The sequence below is a fragment of the Camellia sinensis genome, chromosome 8, assembly GCF_055761805.1.
Source record: "Camellia sinensis isolate YWXY chromosome 8, ASM5576180v1, whole genome shotgun sequence".
Lineage (NCBI taxonomy): Eukaryota > Viridiplantae > Streptophyta > Magnoliopsida > Ericales > Theaceae > Camellia > Camellia sinensis.
Genome location: NC_138968.1, coordinates 157,057,618 through 157,071,196, shown reverse-complemented (window position 1 = coordinate 157,071,196; position 13,579 = coordinate 157,057,618). Strand labels below are relative to the sequence as shown.

Sequence of the window (13,579 nt, the reverse complement as noted above, 5' to 3'; positions counted from 1 at the left end):
AAATGATTAAGTTGCAGAAACTTTTATAATATGGTTTTTTGAGACCCTTTTGTGGTATCTCCCATTGGTAGATCACCACCATTTGGTTTCCCTCTGGTATGTATTCAAACTCTCTTCATGTTCTTCTATGTGTTCCTCTGCTCTGTCTCAGCAGTTTCACCGATGGGTTCTCAATTCAATTTTGTATACAACTAAACTCACTGATTATAAGGAAACGTTTGAAGATGATGATTCTTATTTAGGTATGCTTCTAATGAGTTATCTTAGGAGAGAGAATTTCAGATCTTTCTTTTTCTGCAAATGGTCTCGATCATATTTTGGGCTTCTTTTGTTCTTCTTCATGCCATAATAATTGGTGGGTTTTAGTGTATGATTTCTATAATGAACCGACACCCATTGGATCAGCCCCAACCACTCAATTTTGATGATTCATAGGCTTGAAATACCAATCTTAAAAGTCATGAATATTCCTTTTTCCAAACAATTTCATACCTATGTTATAGTTCAGTGCTTAAAATTGGCTTCTTTAAATTGATTGTTGCAATATTATAACAAAAACTACTACTCTTTTTTATCAACTAAGCATGATGATGGTGCTCCTGAACTAATGAGAGCACTAGTAATGGGGTGAGCAGAGTTGACATAACCCATTTTTGGGTGAGAGACAAGATCGACCCCATTAAAAGCTTGTTTTCTGATTGCCGATAACGTTTCTTTGAACAGGGCATTTCAGAGCTTGTTTTCTATGAGCAAAATCTGATTAGATTAGACTGTTAATACAGACTCTCAGAGCATCATGGTTCATACACTTGAAGCTATCAGAGTAGGTGCCATTGGAACAATCAGTGCTCTGATTACCCATGAACTAGATGCCATCAAGAGCACACCCCAGATGCTGGTATCCTATGAAAGCCGACCTCACACACAAACTGTCCCAGTTTCCGTTGATTGTGGTGTATCAACAAGAAGGCTACAACCAAGAAGAATGTCATCTTACAAAATGAGAAGAGCTGACAACATGAGCAATGCTCTGATCGTAGAAGACGAGGGAGCGTCCAGAAGAAATTACACAGCACTCGCCATTCTCCCCATGGCATTCCTATGCTCAGTTCAGAAGACATTTCCATGGATAGAACTTCCAGAAAGGGAAGAACTACAAAGAAAGGATTTGGTATTGTTGAAATTGTGGACTTAAAATGTGGGAATACTAATAAATCATGGTCCAGGCCCATTACAGATCAATTCAAAAAGCTTAGTTTTTCGCGGCTTTCTGATTAACCTGGAAGATTCTGTGTCAGGGCGTATAATTGTGAGATTACATAGCCTCGTACTCACTGTTTCTTAGAGGTTTCAAGGCGCCCTCTGATTCAAATATGCAGAAAGTTATTTTGTCAAGGAAGTTGTGAGCTATAATACAGACTATGTATATCATATTTTCTTCAGTTTGTTTGATGTTTCAGGCTTGTGGATGAAGAATGGTGGTCTTATGTCTTTTACATCAACTCTCAGAATAAAAGTGGTTTTTTTGTTTTTTTTTGATAAACCAACCTTGATCATGTTGACAGAATCGTCTCGTTTGTTTTCCTTTCAGTTCTCTTTTTCATTAGAACTTTATTTTTTGGATTATTTACTTCAGTTATGTTCATTAAAATTGCATGTTTTGTTCATCCTAACCCATAATTAGCTCTGCACCTTTCTCCTTAAGAGTGCTAATTTTCAATTTAAAAGAAAATTTATTTTAAGACATTACGTGCTGGGAGAAGTCTTGGGACAAAGGGACAAACATTTTTGGGGACACAGGATCCCTATGCCTTTAATTTGTGTTACAATCTTGAATTTAGTCTTTTGCATAGTGCTAGGTAATGCCATGCAGGGCAACATAGACCACTGAATTTATAACATCAGAAATCTCCCCAAGTCAATGTTAGTAAGAGGTTGAATGTTCCCATATGATATGAAGTTAGTTCCATGCATGAGGGGTCGCAATTTGGTTTCCTCTTGTAGTTAGCAAGAGCCACTAACTTTAGCATACACAAAGGTGATATGCCTCTCCTAAATGGCAGAAAATTTTGTGCTAAAGGTCCGTGGTTGTTTTTGCCATCAGACTTGTACATCCACTGTTTACTTTTATAGGTATCAAAATGATTCAACTTGCAATAGTTATAAATGTCAATTTTCAAAACAATTAAGCCTAAACAAGCTCTGAATTGTTGTAAATGCCAATCATAACAATTCTCATACCATAACATAAGAGAATATAAAACAGAGAAATAATTGTATGGCAAAGAAGAGAAGGAAGACAAGTAATTAAAATGAAATAACCAATAAATATACCGATAAGCTTAATTGTCAAGTCAGTATATATCTGATACTGCCTATGCAGATCGACAAGCATGATGAGCAGACAAAAATGTAACAATGGCAATAACATCTATATCTACTTCTTCTTCCCAGCTTTGCCCTCCTTTCTTCGTACTACTTCATCAGCATATTTCACACCTTTACCTTTGTAAGGTTCGGGGGGTCTCCATTTCCTAATTGAAGCAGCAAATTGACCAATGGCAGCCTTGTCATATCCACTTACTACGATTCTGGTGTTGTCTTCCACCTTCACTTGTATGCCAGCTGGAATTTCCATTCTAACTGGATGAGAGAACCCGAGATTTAATACCAAGACCTTTCCTTCCAACATTGCACGATATCCTACACCAATCAATTGAAGTCTCTTCTCAAATCCTTTAGATACACCCACCACAATGTTATCGGTAAGAGTCCTGACAAAAGTAAAGTAGACTGGAGCTAAGAAAAAGGTATAGCACGTCTTATGGTCCTATCGTTGAATTTCACTTTGTTTGAATAAGGATCAGGTAGGTGGTAAGAGAGTTGTTTAAAAAATTACACAGAAAGCTTAATGCAGTCGACATTAATCTCTCGTTTTCTCAACAAAGTTTTTCCTTATTCATGATATATATTGAAAAAAAAAATAAGATAACAACCATCCAAGGTGTTCAGAAAAGATCCACAATTTTTTTTTTTATAAAAACAAGATCAATTAGTTTCCAAGTAAGAATTCAAATAAAATCACGTTTTAAGATTTAGAGAATAGTACAGAAGAAGAGAATAAATTAGGGTACATTAATATCTAATCTAAGCACAATAAATATTAAAATAAAAGAAAACAATATATGCCTATCCACAAAAATAAAAATAAAATGAGCTTACCTGAATAGGCCATGCATTTGGTTGGCCCTTCTCGTTTCCACCGCCTTTCTAACCCTAAGAAGACCTGACTCCTCCCTCTCAACCTTTACTTCTCGTGGATAAGCAATTGAAAGCTGCCCAAGAGGACCCTTTACTTTCAAACCCTGACCTTCCATTGTGATTGTCACATTGGATGGAACTTCAATTGGTTGCTTCCCAATTCTCGATTCTTTGCATTCCACAGTCTTCCTCATAAAACCAGCACAAGTGACAGGAACACTGGAAACATATATCCCATTTCTTTCACCCAGAAATACAGATCTCAAGTTGCTGTCACCAAAGAAACAGATTTACCTCAAAATTTCAGAATAAATTTGGAAAAACCAGTTTTATTGGCCAAATAACTATGACACGAAATCTTTTCTGCATGCTAGTTTTCAAGACACAAGACACCCATGAGAGACCATTTATCAAACAACTTTAAGTCATCAGCTTAAAAATAAATAATAAAAAAAGAAAAGAGAGAGACAAAACAATGTGGTACTTTTGTCCTATTATAACACAATGATCAATCACACAAATGGAATTTAAGACCCAAGAAAATGAAAACCAAACTATGGATTCTTCACCATTGTTACTCTTGGTGGACCAATAGGTTTTGTATAAATGATACAAACATTAGATTAGAATCCAGCCTTTGCTCTAGCACTTTTCAGAACTCATAGAAAAGTGCAACTTAATATCCACTAAACATCATTTGATCATCAGCCAATCAAAATTAAACTACACCAGTGAAAGTTGGTGCGATTAAACTGTACCATTGTGACACATCATAATCAAACAATAACTAAACCAAACTAACTATAAAGATGAAAACCCTAAACCCTAAATCCTAATCAAACAATAACTATAAAGATGAAGACCCATCCATGGATTTTCTCAGCATTGGTCATTTTTTCATCAAGGCAAACTAATATTGTTCCAAAAAACAAAAACAAAAACAAAAACAAAACATTCAATCCTTTTTGCTATGTTACAAATGTATGTGTTAGATAAAACCCTGGTCCAAAAAAAGGAGGAAAAAAATTGACAGACAACAAATTCAAAGTTCAAGAACATCTAATAGCATATGTCCACAACATTTAGGCTCCCTTTGGATTTATGGATCTGAAATGAATAGATTTGATGTCAAGAATTTGAGGAGTATAGCCCTTTAAGTCAATGTAATAATTTAGATTTAGATATCAAGAATGAAATTGAAAGTTCTATAACGATTACTTTCACATAACTTCACAAAAATAGTTATTTGAAATCATTCTGTAAAAGATTCTACTTGTACATGATCTTAACAAAATACATGAAACATACCTCTATACTCTATTCAATCCTCCACTTCAGTGTTATCATTTACCTGCAATAACTAATCCTCTAATATATATTTTTTTGTTTTTGAAAAATAACTATCCTCTAATATTTTTATAAAATTCAACATCAAATCTCTTCATGTGAAATCCATTCATCCAAAGGCTTGAAATTAGGCCAGAATACAAGTGAAGTTGGCTGGACCGAGCTGGTATAGCCCAGAATACAAGGCTTGGAATTAGGCCAAGCCCAACCGTACAGAGCAAATCCCATAGTGCACAATAGATTAGGCTCGGCCCGAAACATGCAGCATACCAAGAAAGTGGAGTGCAAGCATAACTGGGCTGGAATTGCGGACAATAGATGGAGTGGGCACAAATGAGGCTGGTCTAGGTGCAAGACCTGGACCAGGCAACTTTGGGCCTTCCTTGGTTGTGAAATCTTCTAAGGCCAACCAAGACGTTGCAAGTCAGAAGAAGGCCAAGTTAACTGACATCAAGTCCAATTAAGATAGAGAAAAGATGTCTCACATGTGCGTAACGAATTGCTTCACAAATATGCCAAGTATACCAAACCCTAATTAGCTTTCTCTATAGCGAAAGGGCTCTATCTTCTCCGCTGCTAAGTATACCAAACCCTAATTGGCTTTGTCTCTCTACCTCACTCTCTCTCCCTTTCTTACTTAAGCATTGAAGAGGTAAACCTATTGTTCCTTGTCTCGCAGGCTATCCCAGTTCACCGGAGCACTTTGAGCTACCTTGTGCGGAATTCAATGCCGTAAATTTAGATTAAACTAAAATTTACACGCATTGAACACCACCAAACAAATCCCAACAACAACATTTCATTGTATCAAAACTAAAACTAAAAAAAAATCCCCTACTCATATTAGGAACCTATCATAAAAACCCAATTTATGTTTCAACAATCAACCTCCCCAGAAAACAATACATGATGGTATACTGTTCAAATCAAGAAGACCCATCTCAGAATCATGATGTTGGAGTGACCCAATTAATACACACATCCATATTCAACAATACACAATGTATTACAGACATATGTATGATACAAGAGGTTAGAAAGGAGTATTAGAACCCATACCCGGTTTGAAAAGAAGCTGTGATTGAAGAAGCCATTGTTCATAGGTTCGGAGCTTGAGCTCACTGGGAAGGTTTGTGAACCCTTTTTCTGGTAATCGATGAAAAGGCCAATCCAAATCGACTGTTATCCGCTACGGACTTTTCGCGTAATAACCCAATTGCTCCTCATACTTGATGATATCTCCCATATTACCCCCTTTTCCTTTTTCTTTTTCTTTTTCTTTTTCTTTTTCCTTTTTCAGTTTTTGCTATTTTTTTCTTATTTCTTTTCTTTTGAGGATCTAAGAAAAATGTGAGAAAAACAAAGAATAGAATTGAAATTGGATACTTCTTTTTATATCAATTATTCTCTCCAAGTCAACTAGAATAAAGTTGTAAGAGGGGTTGTAGGCTAGTGCAATTATTAGGCTATGGTTACACTCGGCTTAGAGCCAAACTCTATTAGAAATTTTAACTCTTTGGACTAAAGGTACAATTCAATTGCTTTGTGAAAGATGTTCGTGATCACTAAATTGACCAAGTAATAAAAAAAATTAAAAGGAAAAGTGTAAGTTATGAATTCCCTGCCTATTTCAACATAAATTTGTTTGGTTCTCAAATTAGTTATTATTTGATCTAATTAGAGTTTTATGCCTACCTAATTTTCCAACTACAATTAATTATGAGAACCATTGCAGCTGAATATTTGATCAGCACATACACTAATTTTACTTCAAAGTTTTGAAAAAAAAAACAATAATTAATAGTAAAATATGAGAGCAATGTAATATCTTTTGAACAAGGAAATTTGTGTTCACGCAATGGAATGCTTTGCAAGAATTTTGCAATAATCAAATCCACCACCACATTCCAAAAGGACAATATGGGTGTAAATATTGTAATCTCCTATTATCTTCATTAGTATTTTTTAAAATTTTATTTATAGATTTTTTTGGGGTTCATGTTCATTTGAAGAGGTATTCACAAGGTCCAACTTATAGGGTTGAAAATTAAGAATCCGGATCCTCGGCCGCCCTACCCGGCGACCCTACCCGGCAGCCCCCCAAAACGACGTCGTTTTGGGGGGTTTTTTTTTTTTTTTTTTTCTTTTCTTCTTCTTCGTTCTCGTTTTCTCTCTCTTCGAACGGAAACCAGAGGGAGGGGAGGGGAGAGGGAGAAGAGGGAGGAAGGAGGAGGGAGGAGGCTGCGCAGCCGTCCGATCGTCGTCTCGCCTCGCCGGCCGTCGCAGCCGTCCGATCGTCGTCTCGCCTCGCCATTGAAGCTCGTCGCAGCTCGTCGCCGGCCGTCGTAGCTCGTCGCCTCCTCCTCCTCCTCCTCCTCCCCCACTGGTTATGGCCCCCTCCAGTCCTGCCTCCTCCTCCCTCCCCCTTCCTCCTCCTCCCTCCCCCTTCCTCCCTCTTCTCCCTCCTTCCTCCCTCTCTTCCTCTGCGTTTTTTTTTTTTTTGAAAATTTGCTCCCAAAACGACGTCGTTTTGGGGGCTGCTGGGTTTGGCTGCCGGGTAGAGCGGCCGTGAATCCGCGCTCGAAAATTAGGGCATGCACTAGCACTGCCCCTTTTCTTTTTCTTTATTTTTTTGGGGCCCCCCTCTTAGTGAAGATGGAAAGAACTCCATTTGTGTTGTTTCTACTTTCAAAGACCCACAAATATGCATTTTAGATACATACATGTAAAGAAATTCATATGATAAAAGGTTAAGGCTCTGTTTGGTTGTGAACTGAAATCAATTTTCAACACGTGGGCTCGCGTATGACGTTTGGATACGATGTTCAAAAATTGATTCCGCGTGTTAATTCAAATTACATTTTCAAAATCTGTTTGGTAGCAAATATCTCCCTTTCAACGTTTCTGCCTTGTTCATCATCTCCCAACTTTCACGTGAACCTCATCTACACCTGTCCTTCAGATTTATCACGGGCGGCTTCTCAGTGTTCAGATTCATCACGGATGAGTTTCAGAGAGTTTCAATCTATCCAACCCGCTTCATACTCGTATCATATTTCACAAATCAACTGAGTTACGATTTGTGCGTTGCGGACGATTCTTATTACGGGCAACCAATCAACGACGACTGCGAGGTGAAATTATTCACAAAATTATTCACATATTTTGTTATAGGGAAATTATTTGAAAAATTCATTCTAATTTTTTTTTCAGGTCAAATTTATCAAATTTATTATCGAATTCGACGAGCAAACAGTGGCTCGTTCAATCAATATACACATTCCATCACCGGCGATAATTATTCAACTCCCACTAATCTGGTAAATAAATCCTTCATCCTTCATCTGTTATCTGAAAATGATTTCAAACGAGTCGATCAACTGTTTCAACTTTTTGTTCTTCAAAAATAGTGTAAATCATTCATCTGTTATGTATAAATGATTTTGGAGAAGTTGAAATCAGTTCGTAAATGGTTTATCAGAATTTGGTATGTCGTATTTTCCATTTCAGATCGGTTGTTATTTGAAATTATGAACGGTTTGAACCTTTCTTCTATCAAATGTATAGTGGCAGTGCCTGGGACACCCGGCCGGTCGTCCCCCGGGTCATCCGGCCGGTCGACCGGCCGGTCGACCACCCGGTCTTCCCACCTCTCTTCCGCTTTGTCTTCCACCTTCCATTCCTGAATGGTTTGAACCACCGGTCCTCCCTGAACTGTTTGAACCCACCGGCTTTTTTACTATTTTTTTTCCTTAATTTCAATTAACAACCAATACTGATTTGTTTTGAATTCAAATCAATATAACACAATGTTAAACACATTGTTAAACATTGAATGTTAACTAATTTTTTTTGTAAAACATTGTTAACTGAATGTTAACATTGTGTTTTTTTAAATTAAGCTTTTTTTTTTTTTACATTGTTAACAACCAATATTAAATTTTTTTTTATCTGATTGTTAATTAAAAAAAATTACTGATTTCTTTCCTACTATTTAAACACAATGTTAACTGAATTTTGAGGCTTTGAGAGCAAAGACACCCCAATGTTAACTGAATTTTGAGGCTTTGAGAGCAAAGACACCCCTAGCGGTGGCACACACGGTTAAAACCAGGGATAGCTACTGTTACATTACCATTTAGACATATATATGTCTATATTTATTTATTTATATGGTAAATAAGATTTATATAAAATATAGTAAAGTTTTTAATTTTTATAGCATTTCATTTTTTATTAATAATTTATCATTCATATGAATATGAATTAAAAACGAAAAAATAATAATGTTATCTTTTTTACATTAAAATATTTTTTATTTTGATGTTATTAAAAGATAAGTCAATATACTTATGTTAAAATTAATTATATTTTTTCATAATTTTTCAACATATTAGAATATTTATGTATGTATTTTAATTTTTTATTATTTTGAGTCATATTTTAATTTATAGAAATAAATAAATAAAATGTTCATACCATACTTTTATTTTGATCGAGTTCATACCATACTTTACCGTCCTTTTCTTTCTATTGGTTGAAATTACATTTTATAGAATTAAAAAAAAAAGGTTTAGCGAAATTTTTTTTATGCAAAATTTTTTTTGATAAAACAAAAAAATGTTTTTTCCATGACTACTTGCAAGGGGTCGTTTGGGACACAGGGAAAAAAGTTGGTTTTGGGTTTATAAAAGTTGAATTTTTTTTTTATTATTTGTGGTTATATTTCTGCTATCTGAATTTTTTTTTTTTTTGTGATTATATTTCAGCTATTTAAATTCAATTAATCTGCTACGTACTTTTTTCCTTGAAATAAAATAATTTGTACTTTTTCCTTTATCTGTGTTCTCCTTCAAATCATTTTGCACTGTTATTGTTGTATATCCATCGCAGTGTTCTTTAAAATACTTTGTTCTGCTTGTATATTCATCCCAAACTAGTTTAAATATAATTTGTATATTTATAGATGGATGGAAATAATTCCGATGACAATGAGAACACCAAAATGTGGACGCCCAGAATTGAAACGAAATTAATAAATATGTTGAGAGATGAGGTTAGAAACAATCAAACAACGGGCCGTACTACTTCGTGGACAATTAGGCATTGGAATCATTATGCAAATCAGTTGCACAACATATATGGATTTCGGTATACAGGTGTTAAGGTGCGCCAAAAATATCAGCGCTTGAAAGCTGATTACCAGACATTCAAGCGACTCCAGGCACAAACTGGTCTGGGATGGGATCCTATTATAGGCACTGTTGTTGCACCCGATGAATTTTGGGATAAGGTTTTCCATTAATCTGTACTATTTTCTAATTTTATTTTAAACGTTTCATGATATACACAATGCTTAATTCTTGTTTTGTACTTGTTGTAGGCTAGCAGAAATGTGAAGAAGTTTAGGACAAAAGGGTTTGAATATTTTCAGGAAATGGCAAAAATTGTTGAAAATTGTTGTGCTACAGGGGCCCTGTCTCGTGCATCCACACAAGGACCCCTTGACTCAGAAGAAGAAGACGACATGTTAAATAAATTTTGGAACGTTGATGCTGGTGGGAGTAACGCTGGTGGGAGTAACGCTGGTGGGAGTAATGCTGCTGAGGCCATTCCTGTTGACTTATTCGGGGATGAGTATATAGATCTAGCAAAGGGCAAAAGTCACAAGAGAGGCCCTACAACCAGCCAGACTGACAGTGGCCGTTCCAAAAAGTCACGGTCAAGTGGGTTTGATGATGTGTGTGCTGCTTTCACATCCTATGTACAAGCCAAAACAGGACATTCACGTGCACGAGAACATGAGACTGAGGCTATAAGTGCAGGTGGTGATGATTATTCCCTTGATGCATGTCAAGATGCATTGCTTGAGCTTGGGGACATACCACCGTTGCAGTACGTTAGGGCACTGACACTGTTCAAGGATAAGGAATGGCGAAGGTTTTTCATGCGCACTCCTACCCATTTGCGCCTAGCCATGATCCTCGCTTTGCAGTGAACTGAGATTATCCCTGTTTTGCTTGTGTTAGCAAATCTTCTTGGCTGAACTGTTTGATCATTTCATTATCCCTGATTTGGTTTTAATTCTTATTTTTTTCATTCCATCATATCCTCTTTCCTTTTCTATGTTCGTATGTTTTTTTTTTTTTTTTAACTTTTAAGTGTTTTCTGTTATATTAAAACTATGGAAGTTATTATAATATGACCATGTGTTAAATAAATTTTGTTATCCTCTGAATTTTACTGTTGCACGAATAACGGTAACTGTCACTGCATGAATAACATATTTTATAAGTATGCTTTTACTGTGATGTAGACAAACACATATGTCATCCGACAGAGAAAACAATACAATGGAGCTCTCATCAGAGGAGGATGAGGTTGTTGATGATTTTATGGATTTCTTGATGATTGCTGTAATGCATGACCATATCAACGCGTCAAGTAGTCGCCGACCGCAGCGAACGTGTCCATTCAGAGGTGATGATTACATCTTCGGCCTATTAAATGGCCATCCAGAAACAATGATGAACGTTATGCGAATGGATGCACAAACATTCATTTTATTGAAAGACACTTTACTCCATAATGGCTTTATCGATACTGAACATATGCATATAAGTGTGGAGGAATCGCTTGGAATTTTTTTATACACTTTTGCACAAAATGATCGCCATCGAATAATGGCAGATAGATTTCAACACTCAACGGAAACAATTTGTCGGCACATAAAAATTGTTATGCGGGCATTGTGCAAGCTTTCATCATCGGTTATCAAACCACGTAACCTAGAGGACATCCCAGGAAAAATTTTAAATTTGTTCATATCCATAAGGGTTAATAAATATTATTATTTTTTAATTATGAAAGTAAAATCAATCAGTTTGTTTCGCTTTTAATATCAAAGGCTGATATCTGTCAATTAGGATTGTGTCGGTGCTATCGATGGCACATTGGTGGAAGCATGGGTCCCTGCTTCAAGACAACATACATTCCGCAGTCGAAAAGCAACGGTATCGCAAAATGTACTCGCAGCTTGCAACTTCGATATGTTGTTCACATTTATTAATTCTGGATGGGAAGGTAGCGCTCACGACAACGCTATTCTGGTTGACTCTATTACACGAGCTGATCTACAGTTCCCACACCCACCCAATGGTGACTGTCCTTGAACAACATACTGTATATTTTTTTCCTTGGCTGTTTTTATATATATTAATTGACAGAACTGTGTATTCATTATTTACATGTAGCCAAGTACTATTTAGTTGATGCTGGTTTCACGAACATGCTTGGATTTCTTGCTCCATTTCGGTCTCAACGATATCACTTGCAAGAGTTTCGTGGCCATCGTTATGCAGGACCTAAGGAATTGTTTAACCATCGACATTCGTCATTACGCAACGTCATAGAAAGAACATTTGGTGTTTTGAAGAAGCGCTTCCCAATATTGCGGTCCATGCCAAATTACAAGTCCACACGACAAGGGCCTCTCGTGATTGCATGTTGTGTCGTGCACAATTGGATCCGTTTGCATGCAGTTATGGATCCATTATTTATGGAAGCTGATAATGAAATGGCCGCAGAAGCAGAAGCAGACGGGCTTCCTGGAGACCAACCTGACTACGTTGACATGTCACAACATGGGTTAACGTCCCAATCGAACGTTAGGGATGCAATTGCTACTGCTATGTGGCAAAATCATGTTCACCATGGGCACTGAAGATAATGGTTTTCTTAGTACATGTGTAGTTAAATATGCTGTTCATGCAATGTGTAATATGCAAATTTATGTATAGTCTACCAAAGACAATTAAATATGTTATTAATATGCAATGTGTTTCTTAATAACTTTTAGAAATAAATATGTTGTCATTAAATTAAATGTGGTGGTGGGTGGTGGGTAGTGGGTGGTGGTGGTGGCAGATAGGTGGTGGGTGGTGATGGGTGGTGGTGGCAGGTGGGTGGTGGGTGGTGGGTGGCGGTGGGTGGTGGGTGGCAGGTGGGTGGTGGTGGGTGGCGGTGGGTGGTGGGTGGCAGGTGGGTGGTGGTGGCAGGTGGGTGGTGGGTGGTAGTGGTAGGTGGGTGATGGGTGGTGGTGGTAGGTAGGTTGTGGGTGGTGGTGGGTGGTGGTGGTAGGTGGGTGGTGGTGGGTGGTGGTGGCAAGTGGATGGTTGGTGGTGGTAGGTGGTGGTGGTGATAAGTTCACCATTTAAAAGTGTAACAAATAACGAATAATAATAAGAATAATAATAATAATAAATTAAATAACATAAAATAATTATTATATTTTACTTTTTTATATCTCCCGATTGTTTATTATTAAATATATATTTTTTTGCTTATATGAATTTTTTTTCCCTTTTCATTAAAAAAAAGACTGTTTATTATTAAATATTTGTTTTTTTAGTACACATGTTTATTATTAAATTATAAGTTGTTGTATTTAATTTCAGAACATTAATTTCATTTTTTCTATTAATTGATGCACACAAATTATTTAATAATTGTGTAATTTTTATTTTTTTTTATTGAAATGAAGGTTTTCATAGACATGTATGACATACTATTTATTAACATTATAACTGTGTAATTAAATGCTTCCAAAAAAAACCCCTCGTTCTTATTCATTACGTGAATAGGAAAGTTTATAACAAAATAACAAAAGTAAAACAATCACAACAAAACTCACCAAATAAATAAGCAAAACAAAAATAAGGGAAAAAAATATAACAACCGTATGATTTTTAAACAAGTTAAGCATCCTTATCAGGTGGTGTTGGAGGTGGAGGGAAATGCTGATGGTACAGCTGAGTGACTCGATGGTCAATCAGATCAATGCGGTTCCTTGTCAGTTCAGCACGTCTCTCGGAGTCTATGCGGAACTCACCAAATTGATGAATTAGTGAGTTCTGAGTGGTGGCAATTTCATCGAATCGAGTACCAAATTCATCAAACCGAGTACCCAGTG

General features: G+C 36.4%; 2 protein-coding genes and 1 long non-coding RNA gene across 3 annotated transcripts; 2 read left to right on the top strand and 1 right to left on the bottom strand.

Annotated features, from left to right (window-relative positions):
- On the top strand, positions 1–1,547 carry LOC145797237 (uncharacterized). Its single transcript, XR_014338522.1, has 2 exons — positions 1–242; positions 724–1,547. It is a non-coding gene; the product is annotated as an uncharacterized LOC145797237 (long non-coding RNA).
- A 760-nt stretch (positions 1,548–2,307) lies between these two features.
- Positions 2,308–6,065, bottom strand: LOC114309822 (large ribosomal subunit protein uL6c). Its single transcript, XM_028255642.2, has 3 exons — positions 5,668–6,065; positions 3,223–3,531; positions 2,308–2,774 (listed from the first exon to the last, which is right to left on the bottom strand). The coding sequence occupies exons 1-3, from the start codon at positions 5,700–5,702 to the stop codon at positions 2,438–2,440; spliced, it is 681 nt and encodes a 226-aa protein (XP_028111443.2). The 5' UTR covers positions 5,703–6,065; the 3' UTR covers positions 2,308–2,437.
- A 1,821-nt stretch (positions 6,066–7,886) lies between these two features.
- On the top strand, positions 7,887–10,749 carry LOC145797241 (uncharacterized). Its single transcript, XM_082883888.1, has 3 exons — positions 7,887–7,928; positions 9,575–9,901; positions 9,992–10,749. Exons 2-3 carry the CDS (start codon positions 9,575–9,577, stop codon positions 10,604–10,606), a joined length of 942 nt encoding a protein of 313 aa, XP_082740014.1. The 5' UTR covers positions 7,887–7,928; the 3' UTR covers positions 10,607–10,749.
- The last annotated feature ends 2,830 nt before the right edge of the window (positions 10,750–13,579 follow it).

What these genes read in the sequence shown, in the direction of transcription:
- LOC145797241 (XM_082883888.1), top strand. Translation starts at nt 9,575, where the DNA reads ATGGATGGAAATAATTCCGATGACAATGAGAACACCAAAATGTGGACG. An exon ending in CCGATGAATTTTGGGATAAG is followed by an intron (nt 9,902 to 9,991) that starts GTTTTCCATTAA and finishes TACTTGTTGTAG; the next exon opens with GCTAGCAGAAATGTGAAGAA.
- LOC114309822 (XM_028255642.2), bottom strand. Translation starts at nt 5,702, where the DNA reads ATGGCTTCTTCAATCACAGCTTCTTTTCAAACCGG. An exon ending in ACAGCTTCTTTTCAAACCGG is followed by an intron (nt 3,532 to 5,667) that starts GTATGGGTTCTA and finishes CTTTGGTGACAG; the next exon opens with CAACTTGAGATCTGTATTTC. An exon ending in CAAATGCATGGCCTATTCAG is followed by an intron (nt 2,775 to 3,222) that starts GTAAGCTCATTT and finishes TACTTTTGTCAG; the next exon opens with GACTCTTACCGATAACATTG.